We start from the raw sequence: 19906 nt of genomic DNA on the forward strand, positions 1-19906 counted from the left end.
GAAAGGCGTTAACGTATCGGGTTATTTTTTATCATTCCATAAAATAAAATAAAAATTAGACACAAAATATAACTTACAATTTACCTACTGCTTTATACAAGTCCAACTGAATTCACGTACAAGGTTTTATAATTAAATATACTGTATATACAAATACATTTAAAAGATTCCAGTCCATATATTGAACACAAAATATGGCCAAAAAATAAATAAATAAATAAATTTTTTAACTGCTTTAAATATTGTATGGCAGGCTATAATATTATTCATGACAACCAATATGTAATCAAGAGCAATGGTGGCTTAGTGGTTAAGGCTCTGGGTTACTGATTAGAAGGTTGGGGGTTCAAGCCCCAGCACTGCCAAGATGCCACAGTTGGGCCCTTGACCATATCTGCTCCAGGGGTGCTGTATGATGGCTGACCCTGCACTCTGACCCTAGCTTAGCTGGGATATGTGAAAAAAAAAAAATTTCACTGTATATATGCAAATGTGTGATATTATTAATTAATCCTTTATCAAACATTTCTGTCTCCACCATTATCTCCATAACTCAACATGAATTACAGCACAAATTGTGGGGGGTTTTATAAAGCGATTTTAATATATTTTATATTTTTTTTACATTTTATGGGGAAAGAAATATTTTTTAAACCGACATGCATACCAACACACAAGAGCACACAAACAAGAATATCACAATAAAATGAATCAATAAAAATGGATTGATTGAAATAAGACAATTTTTTTTTTTATGTACAGTTTTCTTAAGCAAATATGATACAATCAAGACATCAATTCAGTGTCTGATTAATGATTGTAAGTGATAAAAAGAACACTGATTTAATGTTATCAGCCAAAATCCAACTTGGAAATAAAGATAGAATGTAAATAAACTTATTCTCCAAGCCACCACATTTGCAGTCATCTACACTCTCAGTAATATCAATAAAAAAAATTATAATCAATTAAGCTTTCAAAAGAGAGGAAACAATAAATTAAACTCCAATAGAATTAAATTTTTTTAAAAGAAATTCCTTTCAAAGAGATAACATTTCAAGTACACCGACATATTCCAATTTAAGTCAAGATGACGTTTTCTCTGCACCTAATCAGCAGACATGGTGTCTTTGAGATCACCGCCTCTGTGAAGTGAACGGCACAATGTTTGTTTAAAAGTAGGAACATCTTGAAGCTCCTGATGATGTTAACAATTTTCTGCTACAATCCCTCACCACTTTGGCTCGATATCTACGTACTCCTCCGATCTTCAGCTCAAACACTCAGCTAATCATAAAAGCATAAAGAACTTAGTATTCCATCACTGTCATTTTTTCTACACAAGCTAAAAGAGCAAAAATGCAATAGTCTATATAGTGTGTTATATTGTGTCAACCTCAATTCAAGTTAGAGTTTTGGTTTGTCTGTTTGATGAAGTCAAATTATACGTGCTGTTGTCAGATGTGCTGCCCAGGACAGGTACATGCGCAAATTAAAAATACTTACACAATAGAGATAAAAACCAAAAGACTAATAATTATGAATGTTGACAGCGTTGTAAAATATACATATGTTTGGTTGCTTTTTAAATGTAAGGCATTCGAAAAGGTAAAACTAATTTTAAAAAGAGATAAAAACTGCATTCGATGTAGGAATGCATCTTCTGTAAACTGAACATGTTCACCATGCGCACTGATGAAACTACGAACTGCGGGTAAAAACAAACGAAAGAACAAAAAACTAAAATGAAAGATATTATAGAAGTTAACCTATCCAGAAGAGTCTTGTACAACACCAAAACAGATTCTGGTGTACTCTTCAGTTTGTGAATACAACGGTCTGACAGTTGCTCTTTGCTCTAACGGTTTGACTGGCTCAATTCCAAGGTTACGGTGTAAAAAGTAAGACTGATCCAGCACTGAAAATCCTTTCACAGCTCTAGTTACAATCACTCAAATACTGTATAGTGTAGTTAAGGGCTTCATTTTTTTGGCCGTTGGCTATCTTTGTTTTTACTAGTTGCAGCCTCTCTTTTGCGAACATCTGATGAGGTATTCTTTTTCACATTCTCTTTCGGTGCAGCTTTTGTAGTATCATTAGCTGTGCTGCTCTTGGTGGTCGAAGAGGTTGCCTTCTGATTGGCTGAGGCTGCCTTGGCTGGCCCAGCAGTTGACGTTTGATTGGCTGTGCTGGTTTTCGTTGTGGTTAAGGCAGCGGTATGATCACTTGAGGTTGTTTTTGCCACCCCTCCAGCAGCAGGTTGATTGTCTGAGGATGTCTTGGTAACTGGGGTCTGCTTTGATGATGATGAGGAGGAAGAGTTGTGTCGTCTACGTTTTGGCTCGTCTCCTGCGGAAGACGAGTGTGCTTTCCTTCTCACTCCTTCCTCTCCCATCGGTGGCTAAAAGCAGGGAAATTTGATTTAGATTGCAACACACTAATCATTTTAACAACAACGTTTTTATAAATAAATATTTAGAACGTGATTAAACATTATTAGGATCAATATATGTATGGGTTATCCTGGATCAAAATTCTCATTTTCCTTTACAGGGCAGTTTACATTCACAACACCAATGTTTCTACTCACATCTACTCTGAAATCATCAACACTCTTGAATTTGTTGAGGTAATCTTGAAGTTTGGGGTCAATAGGCTGATTCTTCATCTGAGAGTATTTCAAGAAAGCCCAGAATTTCTCCAGTCCATATAGCTGACCTATACAAATACAATCCCCAAAACAAAGGACACAGAGATCCATCTTTTAGCAAGCAGAATTCAGATGCTTGTTTTTACTGCACAACTTCACATGTGTCTCTTTTTAAACGCAGATGCCTTACCTTTCTCATAGTCAAGTATAGTCTCCTCCTGGAAGTCTTTAAAGATGTCGGGTCTGAACCTCCGTTCCAGTCCATAGCTGTAGTACCGGAACAGACACTCCAGTCCATACCTGCAACGATCATTTGAACAGAACACATTAGGAAACTACCATTGGCTTTTTCAGGTAGCACAGCCAAAAAAAAAAACAAGAAAAAAAAGAAGTTTACATGGTTTACCAATCATTTGCATGTATAACAATTTCACAATTACAACACATACCCGGAAGTATGAGTTGTATAGTTTGCATATCTACATGCCTCAAGGTCTTAACCAAGTCAACCAAGATTTTAAAATGAAACGTGTGTCTAAGTCTAGACATCGCCCGTGCAAGGTGCTAATCAGGTCAATGGAGGTTTTTCCTCCAGCACTGTCTCCGTCCTATTATACAGTCCATTCCCTGTTAAGCACCAGTGATATATACAAAGACAGTACATTTATAAGAAGTTGGTATTGTAAATGGATTGTTTGCAATGAATTGATAGAATAAAAATATGGATTTACATTATTCTGTGCGTCCTTGTTAAATGGGACCCGTTCCTTTTATACACATGGAAAACGTGGTTCAGGATATGGATGTAGGCTCCGTTAAATTACAGAGAATGTAAGTATTATTAATCATTTTCATCTACTGACACACAAATCATGTATTAACAGTGATTGTATCGGCACGCACTTCTACCAGTTGACATTGATTTTGAAAAATTAAATTCATTTATTGAAACACGAAAAATGTAAAATCAAAATTCAAATTACACTTCAAACGAAATGGAAATATAATCAAAATAACGAAGTGGTCAATAAAAATCATACCAAATCCAAACATTTTACTCTCCTTCTTCCAACGGCCCCTTTTGCAGTGACTTAAACATAATAAAAATAATAATAATTGAAAAAAATCTCTCACAATTTTTTGATTCAAGCGGCTTCAACAGCAATCGTGAAGGACATTATTTGATGCTCTGTACTTTCAGAATTTGGACATCAACTTTATTACCACCTGCTGGTGAATTCCCCAATCTGCAAATGCAAGAACTGAATTTGGACTTTGCACTGAGTTAACAGGTGGTCTTGGCAACCAAATTCTTAGGAAAATAGCAAATTGCGCTTTGCGTCACTTCATTTACATACAATACACCCACATTTTGTGCACCAACACCCACAGTAACGCAAACACTCCCACCCACGGCCATTTGCGCTGGCACAAAAATTTTGCTTAGAATTAGCGCTCTCACAAAAATTGGATAAGACGCTGCGCACGGTCGTAGCGCGTTGCACTGCACTTTGCACTCTCTCGAAAATAGAGCATGGTCGCGTGTTAATTTCAACATATACTAAAACGTTGAAAAAAATTAAACCTTGGGGCCTGGATAGCTCAGCGAGTATTGACGCTGACTACCTGGTGTGCTGAGTGAATCCAGCCAGGTCTCCTAAGCAACCAAATTGGCCTGGTTGCTAGGCAGGGTAGAGTCACACGAGGTAACCTCCTCGTGGTCGCTATAATGTGTGGTTCTCGCTCTCTGTAAAGCGTGTGGCGAGTTGTGCGTGGATGCCGCGGAGAACAGCGTCGGCCTCCATAAGCACTACGTCTCCGCGGTAACGCGCTCAACAAGCCACGTGATAAGATGCGCAGATTGACGGTCTCAGACACGGAGGCAACTGGGCACCTGGATTGTGGCGAGTCACTACGCCACCATGAGGATTTAGAGCGCATTGGGAATTGGGCATTCCAAATTGGGGAGAAAAGGGGAGAAAATGTAAATAATTAAAAAAATTAAACCTTGTACGTGTTAAAATTAGTAAATGCATTATGAACTAACAAGTGCTGTCAGTCGATATTTTTTTTGCGATTAATCGCATAATCTCTTGTAGTTAATCGCGATTAATTGCAGATTTTGAAAGTGCTGAAATTTGACACTATATTCTTGTCAAAATGCATTTATGTCCATCTTAGGAAGAAAACAAAACATTATGTAGCAATATAATGCTTTATTAACATTTTACAAACAAAGCCTTCCACAATATAAACATAGAAATGCACTAAAATATCACTAATTCAAGTAACATGAAACGTTTCCTGAAGTCTAATTGGGAGTTTGACTAATTGAAAGAACTAGTCCCCACATAGGTTGCACATTCATTGCAATTGGCATTAAAACTCTTAAACTCTCATCATCCACACTATTAATCTGCCGGTTGACTGTGGCTATCCACTTTGTTTCAGCAATCATGAAGCTGCGATCATGATTTGCATCAGGGCGGCAACACTCTCGTTGAGCGCCACTTCGAACTCACCATGCACCATACATAGGCTAAAAAAATACTTGATTTCTGTCACAAGTCCCATCTGGGCTTGTTTTGTACATCAAATAGCGCTATGAGCTCAGTTCTCCATAATTTTATCACTAGCAGGGACGCGCTGTCAGAGATTCTTTTATTTAATGAGATAACAACCTCCACGGCTCTATCATAGGAGAGAGCGTAACGGTCAACTTTAGCGTGTTAAGATAGTTTCCCCCATAGTATGTCTATGGGACCTCCACGTTATGCTGTTTTTATGCCAAGCTTGTAGGCTCTCCTTGGTAGAAAGGCTCTGGCGCTGGCTGTTGTGTGTCTGCTTATGGTGTGTGCGTCAGTGTAATGACTCTGGGCGGACACATTACAAAGTTTCCGCCCTTCACACCAGTGTTTATGCTGCATTAACGATAGATGCGTTAATAACGATTAAGAAAAATGAATGCGTTAAACTTTAATTAAATCGCATGCGTTAACTCTGACAGCTCTAGAATTAACATGAACAGTTGTATTCTTCATACCATGGGGCTTGTTGATTCTGACTGGCTGACGGATGTTCTAAGGTGTGCAATTATTTTTTAGTAAACGCATGGCTATGAAGTAGTTCTAGGTCTTGACCGTGTAAAGGTTCTATATCACTTTGCCAAATTATTTCAGTTGTTTCAAAGAACCGTACAGGCTACCACAGCAAAATAACTAAATAAAACTAAGTAAATAATAAGACTAAGTATATTGGATAAGAATGACAATGTCTATAATATCCTAAATGTATTTTAATATCTGTGGAAAGCACCCTCGCGCTCCCTCTCTTTCTTTCGCTCTCACATACCTACACATACCCACAAACATAGACACTCACGGGCAACACACAGAGCACGTAAACGCACACCCATGACTTAACAAAACAGTTTAGCAATTGAAAAGATCCATACAAGAATGACAACGCTATCAGCCTGTTGCTGAGAAGTGTAGTTAAATTAACAGCTTAGTGATTTGAAGCGATGATACAGCTGACGAGAGCTGCGTCAGACGCAGGTAAACAACATACGCCCGAGTGCATCTCTCACTATTATCTCTCTCTCGCTCGCTCTTGCTCTCTCTCACACACACACACACATGTACAAACACACACACAACCTTGTTACTCAAAGTGCTTAAAAAGCTGCCCAAGCCTTCAATTCTAGTTCTAAAGTGACGCTTTCGAACTAGCAATGAAGGCTTGGGCTGTATCAAAGCAAGAAGCTGAATTGGTGGCGTAAAAAAGTAATTCTACTCAGTGTTTTAGGGACAAAAACCCCAAAATTTCTTGAGATAAAACCCTGAAAGATGTCTTTATATGGGGTAACCATGGTATAAGCAGAATAATTGACTCAGGCCTGTTGAATTATTATTATATGTGTTGTGGCCACATTTCTATCTCTGGTTGTGCATTATTTTTCAATGGCCCGTCGTTAACTATTCCTTACATAAATTAACATTAACCAAGAATTAAAAAATGCTGTTAAAAATATTGTTCATTCTTAGTTCGTTATACCAAATCCATTTGTCAATGTTAACAAATACATTGTAAAGTGTTACCTATTTTTGGGTCTCTTAGTCGCCTGAAATTTTATGTGAACAAGCCTTAACTGTATGTGTCTGTGATTGTGCTGAATTTATGATGTTGCTGGCATTTAAAGTTCAAGTTCCTTTCAATAATGTACGTTTTATTACGTCAAGCAAGTGTTTTGTCCCATTTTGCTAATTAAGAAAATAAGGAATTACTCGGAACAAAGTTAAAACTAATCATCAATTGAATAACATTTTTCATGTATATTCACAGCTGCTAATCCCTTTACTCTCACTTGTGTCCTTGTAACTACTGAGTAGGGTTGCAGTGGTATACCGGTTTCACGGTATACCACGGTATGAAAACTGACAGTTATAATACCATGTACATTTGCTTGTCTACGGTATTGAGAAAAAAAATGCAACCGGACGGAGAATCTCACCTGCGCGTGCGCATCTCCTTTCCTCCTTGTCTGCCTGTCAGACTCGTCAACTTGCGCCACACACACACATGCAGTGGAGAAAATGTCAGAGAGAAGCGAGGCGAGGGGGGTATGACTTAAGTGAGTGTGTGTGTGTGAGTTAAAGCAGTGTTTCTCAACTGGTGGGTTGCAGGTCTATTCGGACTGGGTCGCAGACAGCAGTGAAAGAACAATGCCATGGTTCTCCCATTGAAGATATTTTGGCGGCCGCCCAAGTGATACCCTATCTAGGACTGTTGAGGCAGATTTAATGATAATCTCGCAAACAGCTAAAGGCTTCTCATCTGCACTTTCGCACGAGTGTAACAGAACCAGCTCGCGATCATGATCTGCTCTGCACTCTGCTCTCTGTGCGCGTGCAACAACCGGGCTTCACTCGGTATTGCAGAGCGCAGACCTCAAAATCGATGTGACCAATTTCTAGTGAGACTTTTCTAGTTTAAAGCATTACAGCGGAAATCAAGTCAAACCCATCAAACAGTAGGCAGCCCTGACATGCCAAACAGCACTGAGGAGAAAAAGAGCAACACTGTGCTATGCGCTAATTTTTTTTTCATTATACATCATCACCTTTACAAAACTGTTTCACGATTTTACATGAGTAAAAGTAACTGTTATATTTTGACAAAATGTTATAGTTTCATATGAAATAATCTAAAGGTAGAATCTATTAGACCTCATTTTATATCAACAGTGGCTGTTGTAGTTAAAGTTTCAAGATGTGTTTCGGCTAGTATTTATTTTTTCATAAATACTATAATATAAAATAAATACTTATTATTATTATTAAAGACTAGCTACACTGACCTAACCATGGTAATGTGGAGCCATTCCTCCTGTGTAATATGTATGTTCTGTTTGAATTATGTTTGAAATTAGGAAACAAACGGGATAATAATGGGCTCATATAAGTAAATATGCTCTTCAGTTTTTAAAAGGGGGAAAGAAAACTTCCTGTAAATTTTGTTGTTAACATCAACAACAAAAATAATGTCACTTGATGCATGTCCTTATACTTGAAAACCATGAACAAAACTATGCAACATAAAAGGAAATGCAACCCAGGATGCATTAAATACAGGTTACTTTTTTACTATGGTGGGTCGCCACTTGATTTCCAATGTAAAATCTGTGTCCTGAAGCAAAACCAGTTGAGAACCACTGAGTTAAAGGTACAGACAGGAGCAGTCTGGCTGCGCTGTCGCGCACCTACAGTATATGTTAATTATTAATAATCATAGGACATTACTTTAAAAGCTCACACAGCTGATGTTTTTCATTTAGTAGTTAATTTAACATGCTAACTAACATGCTTTAGTTATATAACATGTTAGAGTAACATGCTTTTTTTTTATCATGTTTATAATTTGGTTTATTATTATAATTCTGTTAGCTTTCTTATTTATTCTATTTATTTTATTTATTTGCAAAAGGGAGACTTTTTTTTACACATACTTCAATTTAAAAAAATGGTTTCAAGTTTCAATTATAATAAAGCGTTTGTTCAACCCAAAAAAAAAAAAAACCTTCTGTTTTCACTCCTTTAAGGGTCATTGTAACTGATAATAGTAATTGTGTAATACCGTATACTGTGAAACCATGATATTTTCTGAGACTGTTATCGTACCGTGAAAAACTCATACCGTTGCAACCCTACTACTGAAATACACTCGAGTCCTTAACTACGAATACAAAATTATGTGTTAGTAAACAGTATCCCTGATACATGCATTGCACTGAGGGCAGACAGACCTCTCACCTCAGTGAAACTGTTCAGACTTCCATCATGTGGGTGTGTGTGCATGTTGTGTAGGCCAAACATTCATACCAGCTTCCCCTTAAAAACCTTTTCTAATGGCACTTCTTGTTTTGGATTCTTGTCTCTATTCTCTCTCTCATTCTTATTATGTCAGCTTTATTTCTGGGCCTTTGCCACTCTATTATTTAAAGTGCAGAAGAGAAATACTAGTACAGCTGATGTATTAATAATTCAAATAGATTAGCAATTTCTTTTTAATTTGCCTTTTTTAGTGATACATTCTACTTTTCTGAGAGAATTCTGAGACAATCACTCTCACCTGTAGTTCTCCTTGGCATCATCCAAGGCAAACTGCTTGAACTCCTCGTACATTTTCCTGTTGAAGTTGTCTCTAAGGAAGAAGGACCAGAATCTGAAGAGGGTGTTCATCTCCTGAGACTGACCGACACCTAATCGCTTCCTCTCTGTGAAAAAAAAGGAAGTGATTTAAGGGCATCTAGATAATACCATATATGGAGGAGTTATACAGAAGCTGATTGTATCATACAACCACTGTACCATTGAGGCAGCGACGGCGGTATTTGTGGTAAACTTGCTGAGTGAAGCCATTTTCTTTTAAAAGCTCATGGGATGGGTGCCAGAACTTGGGCAGCGACTGAGGGGTACAGCCGTAACTGCCCGACAATACCGGGGCTCCTTCTGATGGCGACGCATTAGAGCTACTGTACAAAATGGGAGAAAGAAAGAGAGACTGTTGAAAGGAACCAACTTTCCAGTGGGAGAATGACTTGTATATCAGTGTTATAACATCAGCATTAGAGTGCATGGAAAAAAAAAAGCCACGGACAATGGCATGTCTGTTCCATCAATGCAATCAAACTATTAGTGCTGTCAAATAAAAATTTTAACCATTACATCTTATGCCAACAAATAAATATATATTTTTGCCAAAAAATGTCCCAAATGAAGATGATTTAAATAGATTTCATTATTTGTGAAGGCAAAAACAATCAATAGACAATTATAAAAGTGCCTTCAGAAGTCAACAAACTGTTTGTGAGTTTGTCCAGGCAGGGGGTGTTCCCATAGGACACGTTCTTGTGTTCAACATCAGCTAGATGCAGAGCAACGCAATGAAACATAATGCAAGTTGTTTTTAAAAGTTTACGATCTCAAGAACGTGTAGTTCGCTGACTGTAGACTCGTAAAATCATGAAGGTTGAAGCTCAAATTACTCAGATGGTAGGAAAAGTTCTTATGGAATTTATGTACGGATCGGGGAATGATTCATGTTTTTTTATTTTTTTACCTAACATAAGAAAATAAGCAGCACTAACCTGATGGAGGAAGTGCGAGGTCTGTGCTCCCGTGAGTCCATCACCCAACCTACATGGCACTCTAGCGGAGGATTCGAACTGTGACGAGTTTTCCTCTTTCTGGGGGTCTGAAACGGGAAGAGAGGGTAGTAACTGGGGCATTGCTCTGAGCAAACACACTTGCACAAACGTTTATGTATGTATACTTTCACATTCTGGCACGCATTTATAGCCTTATTGTACACAAAAATATGCATCTTGATGATCTAGAAATTTGTTTGGATGGTGCAAACATACTTTTCCATCAAGGTTGCCGCTGTCTTTTATAACAGGGTAGAAACGTGGGGTTTTGGTGGGGTCCTGTCTGCCAGGGGTGCGTGGGGTACGAGGGGTACGGGGCACGCTGGAAGATTCTGGGACGTCCGTAGGTAGAGAATGAGCCATGCTAGACTCATCTACAGCACAAAGCAAACAACATCAGAAAATAGAAATCGACATGATTATGAAATAAAACAGGGCATACAGTCATTTCTGTACAGTAAATCCATATACTTCTCTTTTACTGTAAAAAGATAATGATGTGTGTATTCACCTGACTGGCATGGTGGAGGGGGTGGGACTTCTTGGTTGTGGTCAATGGGCAGTTTTGGCGTCAGAGTTTCGAACTCGTCTTGGCTGATCACGTTGATTTTTTTAAAGTTCTCCACTTCCTAACAATGGAAACAAAACAAACAAATAGGGCTGTGAATCAATTATATTTTTAACTAATTAATTGCACAGTTTTCTGTGATTAATCGAACTTGTCTTGGCTGATAATGTTGAGTTTGTTTTATTTTTATTTCACCACATCCTAACAATGAAAAAAAAAAAAAAAAAAAAAAAATAGGGGTGTGAATTGATAAAATGTTTTAATCTAATTAATTGCACAGTTTTCTGTGATTAATCATGATTAATCGAACTCGTCTTGGCTGAGTTTTTTTTTTAAGTTCTCCACATCCTCTCAATGGAAAAAAAAAAGTAGGTCTGTGAATCGATTAAGTAAGGGATAATGACTGTAGATTATCCCCCTTATTACACAGCTACCAACCAAATAAAGAAATACATGGGCATTTAATACTGATTTGCATTGAAATTATGTAATTTGAGAAGAAAGAAGTCGCTGAACAGCTGAAATCCACCTCCGGTGTTCATTGTAGTTCTGTTGGTGTTTGTTTTGTGAAAATTACCATTTATTCAGCCTATTACAAGATTATTTGCCAAATACACAAATAAATGGACATGAAACAATGATTTGCGCTGCAATTGTGTAATTATGTGAGAAGAAAGCAAGCGCTGGACAGCTGAAATCCACCTCTGGTTTGCATGGGAGTTCTGTTGGTTTTTATTTTGTGAAAATGACCATCTGACTGCTCTTATTAAGCCTACTGGAAGACTACTTGCCATATAAACAAACAAATGGACATGAAACACTGATTTGAGTTGAAATTATTTTATTTTATAGAGACGGCTTGCAGTACCCAGATGAGCGGTCTGATCCGTGGAGCTGCGGTTGTTACAGAGCAATTACAGACCGCTAGATGGCGCCATTGACCAATCAGAATAGAGTATTCCAGAGAGCAGTGTACTAAATTGTTTTAACTAATTAAATCACACAGTTTTCTGTGATTAATCGCAATTAATCATGCTACCTGGTACATTAAAACAAATATTAAAACGTGATCAGATATATATTTACTTCATATTTTGTCTCAAATAACTTGTAAGAAATTGGTTAGTCATCATTTATTTTAATTATTTAAATATGTACGTTAAAATGTTCTTTTTTTTTTTTTTTTTTTTTGCGAATACAATAAATTAGACACATTTTTTGAGATATAAATCTTTGATACATGTATATGTTTACATGCCATAAAATCAGTGGACATGCTGTAATTAAAAGTTGGGCAAAATCTTCTGCTGTTTTCCAGTTGACTTTTTAATAATAGGATCAAATGAGCAGATTAAATTCATATCAAGCTTCATTGGCAAGATAAATTTAAGTGTACATTGCCAATAAGACATTAAACATACAGATGCATGCGCGTAATGAATAAGTTGCACTGCTCCACACAATCAGTTTCTGTGCTATGATGTGCAGTCAAGTTGAGCATCTACCTCCTGGAAATGTACATATGACAGTTTTAGCCACAAAAAGTGAGGAAAAACATTAGTGAATTTTCAGGAAGTGAAAAAAAAAAAAAAAAAAAAAAAAAAAGGATACTGCAATAATTACATAAAGAAAAAAAAAAGTACACGCTAAACAGTCAACTATTAATCGCAAAAAAATAACATTAAATTTCCCAGCCCTAAAAAAAGACAGAATACAGAATAACATCATACAGGTTTGGAATGACATAAGAGTGAGTAAATAATGACAGAAATGCTATTTCTGAGTTAATTATTAATTTAAATACAAATATAAAAGCCTTTGTTTAGCCTTTACTGATTTGACTCCTCTAGAAAGTTCGATTGTCTCAAACTCTGCTAAATAGGAGGAGAGGAAAAGAGTTTGCCCTGAGAGCACAATCTTCCAGCCAGGAAGTGAATCCAATTCCAGGCTGCAGAAATAATTAGGTGCACACAAAACCAGCCACTATAGGCTTCCTGTTTCTACCTCTATGAACAATGAGATCATTATTGCTCTCCATATGACAACAGGCAGTGCACTTCATTAGATCGACCGGCCGGGTATTACCTGCAGCGGTTCAGAAAATGGCATCTTTACAGTCCATCACTATCTCAAAAACTTTTAAGCCTGGCATTAAGTGGCATCATGTGGCATTAAGTCAGACATCATGTGGTTTATCATACTGTAATGAGCAACTTGGAGTTTTCCTAGAACACAATTTACATTCCCAGTGGAAATGTATAATGTGATCCTAAAACAATGATGTTGCTAATTTATTAAGATCAATGCATTTAGCCACAACCAAATCTATTTAGCTTATGCATAATTTAATGGCACACAGATAGCATTAATGCAAAAAGGCCATACTGGCATCATTGCTCTCACTCATTTCAAAGAGAGATTCAAAAATTTGAAATCTTTTCATTTTAATTGAATAATTCTACCAGAGACAGAAATGACCTCATAAGTTCCACATATTTTGAAGCAAAGCACATGTGCAGATTTCTGTTGTTGTGTGCAGCTGTTTATCAGGTGTCTGTACTTTGGACTTCAGACCACAGAGTGTCATGGCAGACCTTGGCACAGTTAACACAGGTGTTACGACTCCCATGAACGAGAACAGATGACACAAATTGTACCTAAGATATGATAGTACTATTGTACAGTTCAAACAAACCTATAATTTGGCACATAAATAAAAAAAGCTTATATTTAAATAACCAAGATGAAAATTTTAGAAAGTGGATTTTCCTTCAAACATGGTTTTTACATGTTAAATGCACCAGAAGGGGGGTACATGCAGGTTGATATTGGAATCAAACTACTACAGTGAAATACATTAAAAGATCTAAGGCTGTGATAATGCAATTTTGTGTATGATGATTCAATTTGGTGTGTTGATTCTTTTTTCAATATTTAATTATTTTTTTACAAATATTTTATTTGTGATTTTCCAATAGAGTACAAATTATAATATACAGCTCTAGAAAAAATTAAGAGACCACTGCAAAATTATCAGCCTCTCTGGATTTACTATTTATAGGTATGTGTTTGAGTAAAATGAACATTTTTGTTTTATTCTATAAAGTACTGACAATATTTCTCCCAAATTCCAAATAAAATATTGTAATTTAGAGCATTTATTTACAGAAAATGACAGCTGGTCAAAATAACAAAAAAGATGCAGTGTTTTCAGACCTTGAATAATGCAAAGAAAACAAGTTCAAATTCATTTGTAAATAAAACAATACTCGTTTTAACTTGGGAAAAGTTCAGAAATCAGTATTTGGTGGAATAACCCTGATTTTCAATCACAGCTTTCATGCATCTTGGCATGCTCTCTACCAGTCTTTCACATTTCTGTTAGGTGACTTTATGCCACTCCTGGTGCAAAAATTCAAGCAGCTCAGCTTTGTTTGATGGCTTGTGGCCATCTGTCTTTCTCTTGATCACATTCCAGAGGTTTTCAATGGGGTTCAGCTCTGGAGATTGGGCTGGCCATGACAGGGTCTGGATCTGGTGGTCCTCCATCCACACCTTGATTGACCTGGCTGTGTGGCATGGAACATTGTCCTGCTGGAAAAACCAATCCTCAGAGTTGGGGAACATTGTTAGAGCAGAAGGAAGCAAGTTTTCTTCCAGGATAACCTTGTACATGGCTAGATTCATGCGTCCTTCACAAAGACGAATCTGCCCAATTCCAGCCTTGCTGAAGCTGAAAGCCTCTCCAGGTCTCTGTCTAACCATCCGATGACCAGGTAGAGGATCTGTGATGATCTGGGGGTGCTTCAGCAAGGCTGGAATCGGGCAGATTCATCTCCAGCAGGGCAATGCTCCATGCCACACAGCCAAGTTAATCAAGGTGTGGATGGAGGACCACCGGATCAACACCCAGTCATAGCCAGCCCAATCTCCAGACCTGAACGCCATTGAAAACCTCTGGAATGTGATCAAGAGGAAGATGGATGGCCACAAGCCATCAAACAAAGCTGAGCTGCTTGAATTTTTGCGCCAGGAGTGGCATAAAGTCACCCAACAGCTATGTGAAAGACTGGTAGAGAGCATCCCAAGACGCATGAAAGTTGTGATTGAAAATCAGGGTTATTCCACCAAATACTGATTTCTGAACTCTTCCTAAGTTAAAACATTAGTATTGTGTTGTTTAAAAATGAATATGAACTTGTTTTCTTTGCATTATCCGAGGTCTGAAAACACTGCATCTTTTTTGTTATTTTGACCAGCTGCCATTTTCTGTAAATAAATGCTCTAAATGACAATATTTTTATTTGGAATTTGGTAGAAATGCTGTCAGTACATTATAGAATAAACCAAAATGTTTTACTCAAACACATACCTATAAATAGTAAATCCAGGGAAACTGATAATTTTGCAGTGGTCTTTTAATTTGTTCCAGAGCTGTAGTGTGTGATATTTGACTGTAACACTAATATGTAATGTGCCATATGTCAAACACTTGCAGTGGACAATGAATGGCCAAATAGTATAATACTCTGTGAATAAAGTGCAATCTATGCTAATTAATCTACTGTTCTAATTCAATCAATTTAATGACTTATTTACATGCAAAGGAGCCATTTTTACACAGAAATGAATGACGAAGACTTAATTTAAAAACTCAAGATGCAGCACTTTTTCAGCGCTGATTGCACCTGTTTAGACTAGATTACGAGTGGTTAGTGAATAAGATGCAGGTTTTTGCACTTAAATACCATGAGCAAAGGTGGTGCAACTGTTTAGTTAATTTGCACTTGTGTTTTGCGTCTGCACATGTAAATGTGTGAAAATTTTTATCTAAAATCTAGCCACATAATAATTAGAGCTGTCAAAATAAACGCGTTAACGTATGCGATTAATTAAAAATGTTTAACGTTGTGGTAGTGGGGCCGTGGTCGAGCGCTGGCTTGTGAATGGAGAGCAAGATCGGGAGATCAGAATGGTAAGGATCATCACCTGTCAATGATTGTCTCTAACAGCTGTTTGTCATTGCTGTGAGAGTTGGAGACAGATTTAAGGGCGAGCCAGATGCCAGTGAGTGAGAGAGAGACCTACCCACACACACACACCCAGAGTCTGTGTCGAATTATTGCCGCTGAAAAGCAAGGTTTTGGGTTGTAAAATAAAAATACCTTTTGAGTTGGATTTGCCGTCTCCTGCTTCCTCCTTTTACCTCTTTGCAAACTTGTATTTTTCTTTAACGTGATTAATGCTTTTTCCAATTTTCACATTAGATACTGATTCAGCACCATTCTGAACACTGGCCAACCACACGATAAATGGCACTGATGAGGAGTCGCTGTGGATGGCTAGCTTGTTCTCCCGTGTACAGTCTGTCGACGCATTGCTCAAAGTTCAAACAGTTTCAATTTTCGATTTTGAACCTGTTTCGAAGTGTCAGCTAATGATTACTGGACATTTCGGATGAAGTATCATTACGTGGTCAGTGCCAGTGCTAACAGCAGAACAAGACATTGGACTTGTTTGGAATAGCATACTACCATGCTACTCTTACTATTTCTGCTATACATAGATATGACAGAAGCAGTAAGAGTATTATGGGTTGTATGCCTGCAGCGGTTTTCATGTGGAGGTCAAAGCGGCGCTTAACGCTGGATATCAAGTGGATAGTCACATCCTGCCAGTTGATTAATATTGTGGAGGATGAGGATTTAAGAGATTTAATGCCCATTGCAACGGATACTCAACCTATGAGTATTAGTTCTTTCATTTAGTCAACCTCCCACTTAGACTTTGGGAAACATTCAGTATTACTTGAATTTGGTGATATTTAAGTGCATCTTTATCTACTATAGAAGGCTATGTGTGGAAAATGTTGGTAACACTTTACATTAAGGTTCCATTTGTTAACATTAGTTAACAACAGTAGTTAACATGAACTAACAATGAACAATACTTAAGCATTTACTAATCTTAAATGTTAATTTAAACATACAGTAATAAATTTTTTTAAATCAAAATTTGTATTTGTTAACATTAATTAATTAGTACACTATGAACTAACATTGAACAATAGTATTTTTATTAACAAATATTAACACAGATTAATAAATTATCTAAAAAATATATTGTTAATTGTACCTTATGCATTAACTACTGTTAATACATGGAACCTTATTGTAAAGTGTTACTAAAATGTTAATAAAATTTGATCCATATTATTTTGTTTTCCTAAGTAGTAAAAAATGTTTTTACAGAAAAAGATGTATATATAGAGTTAATTTTCATCACTTTCAAAATCTGCGATTAATCATGTTTAACTATGAAAACTCATGCGATTAATCGCACTGACATTAATAAAAAATAAATGTTCCCATGCTTTCACCTTGGCATTGGTACAATCTTGCTGTCCTTCTTCCTCTGTCCAAAGATCCTGTTCATAGTAGAACAATCCGTCGTTAATAGCTTTGGCAAGGTCAGCTGTAATTTTGGCACGAGACACGTGATTCCCTGTCCTATCACCTCCAGGGTGTTTCCGCAGGTGAGGGGGGGTCTGAGTTACGATAAGGATCTTGTTTACGTCTCGGTCGTCAAGTTCATCATCAGAATCGTCATCTGACCAATCGGTGAATGTGTTCTTGCGAGGTGCTGTGAGGCGTTCCATTTCCTCGTCGAACAGGAAATCCAGTTCCTCCTGGTTTGCCTCAGGCTGCTGCTTTGGGCTGGACTGAACCAATTCGGAGCGCTCCTGAAGCAAACATAAAACGTTTGATTTTCTTCTCAGGTCATGCAACTAAGCAGACTTCTGCCACTTCCACACTAATCCGTTTCCAAACGTCATCGATTGCCAAAGTAGGCAAAGATTTATAAAGTCTCAGTTTTCAGAGAAAACTTAAATGGATTAGAGTGGACTTGGCTTAAGAAGTACAAATTCACGGATACATAAGACATTCCACCCTATAATCATATTCATACACTATGCTAGCAGAAAAAGAAGAAAGAGAGGGGGGAATACTCAACTGCAGATGGGGACAACTCAAGATGAGGAGGGGGAGGAAGAGGAGGGGGAGGAGGAGGAGGAAGAGGAGTTACTGAGGTCTGCACACCCACAAGAGTGATGGATTAATGGATGGAGAGAGGAATTGACAAAGGTACATGTAGGAGGAGGAAAAGGTGTGTGTGATTAAACACTGCAGATAGAGTTAGAATTCTACAAGCAGACTTAAGAGTTATTAAAGAAAATGGCATTTTAAAGAATAAAGTGGGAAAACAGAATTGCCTTAAAATAAGAGAGAGTAACAAATATACCACTGTTAAATGCTTGTAAATCAACTTTGCAATACAGCCAAATACAATGAAATAAATCTGAAGATGGATCGAATCAAACTCTGCACTGAATCTGGAAGTACCTTGATTTTTCCAGAAGAGTTTCTGTGTCGTTTCTCCACCTGTATCCACGGCTGGCCGTCTGGATCAGACAGACTGCTGGAGCGCTCTTTTGGGGAATACACATCATTGCTAGAGTTACTGTTTGACTCTGAGGGAGAGGATTCTTTGGACTGAGGTTTGGCTGTGTCAATGTCAGTGGCATCGCTTAATTGGCCGTTCACAACAGTGGGTTCATCCATGTGCTGACTGACTGGGGAGGATGACACTGTGAGACAAAGAAAAGAAAGACAAAGAGAGGTTAAAAGTGAGTGAGTTTCTCTCTGAAACTGCTTGGATGACTCACTCGCTCACTTAACTGTAGCTTATTATGTCCTGACTGTAAATGTAAAAATTGCAAATTTGAAAGGTTAGGTCGGGCATACACGGTGCGAGTTCCTAGCACGTTACGAGTCAGTTTATCTGATAATCATACAGGTGCAATCATACATGACACAACTTTACGACCTGCCAAATTTTGGAGCAATCGCATGAATAAGACATAAAGCCAGAGGAGGACATTGCTTTAATTCCTTGTAGCTTGCGATTTAGAAATAAAAATGAAGACTGGCATGGCAGGGGCTGCATTAGCTGAAAACACATCTGCAGATTTAAAAATAAATAAATAATAAAATATGGATAATTATTAAAAAATACTGTCCAACATTTGACAGATTCAGATTTGGAAGGGATTCTGTGTGATTTTATGACTGCATACATCAATCATAACATCAGTGTGTTGCTGCTGCCAGTTACTGCATGATAATAAAGTGCACAAAATTTACAAGATTAAAATGAAAGTGATGAAAATTCACATACCGTTTCTGTCGGTTACACTTTGATTGAATTTAAGCGCAAACGTGATGTTTAGTGCATTATTCTGAGTTATTTTAGTGGAGTACAGGCTACCTGTATTATTTAGTTTTAGATGTAGGCTATGTCCTTCTCATCTGTGTCACTGCTTGCATATTGATAGCAGACATTCTGAAGAAGATCCGTGAGGTCCTGTCCATGTGAATGTGCTTTAAAACCGCACGTAGCAAAGCTTAAAAATCTTGCTTTAGTGCAGCGGTTGATTGACAGGTAGAACTTTCAAGAAGTCCTTTGTTTCACTAAACATGTGCTTGGGAGTTCTATCACATATCCACTATCGTGTGCATATACAATTATAACAGATGCTATATCCCCCTAAATGTAGTCCTAGAACTGAAACGAATACAAGTATAACGAATAAAAAAAGACCATGACGGAAATTTTACAACTCTGTCCGTCAGAGTGATAAAGATTGTTTTCTAGCACAACCTGTACGACAAATTATTTGTTTGAAGAGCAGAGAACAGAATGGCATTTCTGTAGAACCCTTCTCAGTGATATGGTCAGGAATAATATGGGAAAACAGTTTTATCACAACCATTTTCCCCAAATGTGGAACAGCTTCATGAACACTCAGTTTTCATTGATCGTGTGAGTTGTAACATCTTCTCCTGATTGGTCAACTTAAAGTAGATCGCCAAATCGGCTTGTTCAACCGTACACACCTCACGAATTCAAGCTGACAGCG

The 19906-nt window shown here is 37.5% G+C and overlaps 1 protein-coding gene across 2 annotated transcripts in view; it reads right to left on the minus strand.

The window, feature by feature from the left end:
- Positions 1-557: 557 nt before the first annotated feature.
- Positions 558-19906, minus strand: part of LOC127455278 (la-related protein 1B-like) — a 65066-nt gene continuing 45717 nt past the window's right edge. For both annotated transcript variants that reach the window (XM_051723022.1, XM_051723021.1), the window contains exons 9-18: positions 18330-18574; positions 17306-17668; positions 10870-10987; positions 10575-10732; positions 10299-10405; positions 9520-9683; positions 9281-9425; positions 2841-2950; positions 2591-2718; positions 558-2401 (exon numbers count right to left, since the gene is read on the minus strand). In XM_051723022.1, coding sequence (XP_051578982.1) covers positions 1982-2401; positions 2591-2718; positions 2841-2950; positions 9281-9425; positions 9520-9683; positions 10299-10405; positions 10575-10732; positions 10870-10987; positions 17306-17668; positions 18330-18574 — 1958 coding nt within the window. In that variant the 3' untranslated portion in view covers positions 558-1981. The remainder of the gene's footprint in view (positions 2402-2590; positions 2719-2840; positions 2951-9280; positions 9426-9519; positions 9684-10298; positions 10406-10574; positions 10733-10869; positions 10988-17305; positions 17669-18329; positions 18575-19906) is intronic.

This window comes from Myxocyprinus asiaticus, chromosome 17, assembly GCF_019703515.2.
Source record: "Myxocyprinus asiaticus isolate MX2 ecotype Aquarium Trade chromosome 17, UBuf_Myxa_2, whole genome shotgun sequence".
Taxonomy (NCBI): domain Eukaryota; kingdom Metazoa; phylum Chordata; class Actinopteri; order Cypriniformes; family Catostomidae; genus Myxocyprinus; species Myxocyprinus asiaticus.